The 1,498-nt window shown below is 46.1% G+C and overlaps 1 protein-coding gene across 1 annotated transcript in view; it reads left to right on the forward strand.

The window, feature by feature from the left end:
- CHMP7 (charged multivesicular body protein 7) overlaps nucleotides 1–1,498 on the forward strand; it is an 11,351-nt gene that overhangs the window by 1,612 nt on the left and 8,241 nt on the right. The window contains exon 2 of the mRNA XM_025210351.1: nucleotides 623–849. Within this exon, the coding sequence (XP_025066136.1) occupies nucleotides 623–849 (227 nt within the window). The remainder of the gene's footprint in view (nucleotides 1–622; nucleotides 850–1,498) is intronic.

A 1,498-nucleotide genomic window follows, 5' to 3' on the forward strand; every position in this document is an offset into this window, starting at 1 on the left:
CGGGGGGAAGCGGCAGAGTTGTGCTGCGGCGGCCGCAGCAGGGTGGGGGTGGGTCCGTGACGCCGCCGTGGGTCCCTAACGGAAAAATCGTGCCAGTCGTGTTGTTTGACACGTTTATATTGTTCAGTCTGTGTATTGTTTATGATCCAGTTTAATATGGCATAGCACCCTTGAAAGGATCTCGAGGCACCCCAGGGGGCTGCGCCCGCTAGTGTTAAAATAACACACAGTGGCGACTGTTGGGACAAGCTGAAGGAAAACAGTGATTTTTTTAGCTACTCCATTTTGCTTCCTTTGTGCATCTGACAGACTTCTGTGCCCACTTGCCAGCTATGAAAGCTGCAGGCAGCTAACCTCTGTTTTTATTTGTGTCATTTTCTGTTGCATCGCAAAAGAGAGGAAGATGGGGGAATTCCTGTAATCTCAGAAGATCAGCATGATAATTTGTGGCTAAAGGAAGTCCTTGTATATGCAAATTGATATGTAGGAAGCAGAGATTCACATGGGTGCCCCAGCCAGGGCGAGACAGTCCTGGGGAAGTGGTGCCGAACTGTGAGCAAAGTGCGCAGGGCTTCCCAAGATGCTTCTCCACAGACTTGTGTGACCTGATGCCTGCCCCGAGCATGGGCTAGCTGCGTTCAGTTCAGTAACGTGTGCGCTGTCTGTCTTTGCAGACGTGGCAAACTGCAGAGGGAGTCGGACTTCATAGCCAGTGTAGACAGCAGCTGGATCTCCTGGGGTGTGGGAGTCTTCATTTTGAAGCCTCTGAAGTGGACCCTGTCAAGTGTGCTAGGTGACAGCAAAGTGCCGGAGGAAGAGGAGATCCTGATTTTTGTGGAGCTACTTCAAGTGAGTTTGCCCTGACAATAGGACAAGAAGGTTTGTGAAGGGAGTGGGAGTTGAGCTGAATTTTCACCCATTATTAGTGAAGGATTGAAGTTTAATGTGACACCTTCAGTTATACTTTGAATGCTTGAATTATACTTTGAAACCTAAGGAAGGGGGATAAAAAGTCCAGTGGATGCAGTATATGTTCATACATTCTTAAGCTAATGAAACAGTTTGAGTTGAAAGAGGATTTCTGACTTCGTAGTTTTGCTAAGATTGACCCAACCTAAAAGTTAAGTACAATTTTTATGGTTCTTTTGGACTGGGAGCTGGGGGGGCAGACTTCAAAAAGAGGTCGCTTAAACAGTAGCTATAAAACCATAAACACTGATAATGTTGGGGGTAGCTGGAATATATAGTACTATTTCTACCTTCTGAGGTGATTGGATTTCACGTTTGTGCCCTTTCATTTTAAACAAAAAACCTCCTCCTCATCCCATGACAACACAATTGATCCATTTGTTTTGCAGCTTTAAAAAAAGGTGTTTGAGTTGTGGCCAAGTTGAAAACACTTACAGGAGCATAGAAAGCTCAGCAGAGTGGTTCACTCGCATGATTTGGTAAAGGAAACAGGAAACCTGCAACCCTAGTTCCTCAGAAACTGAGGGGA

This window comes from Alligator sinensis, unplaced genomic scaffold (assembly GCF_000455745.1).
Source record: "Alligator sinensis unplaced genomic scaffold, ASM45574v1 scaffold722_1, whole genome shotgun sequence".
Lineage (NCBI taxonomy): Eukaryota > Metazoa > Chordata > Crocodylia > Alligatoridae > Alligator > Alligator sinensis.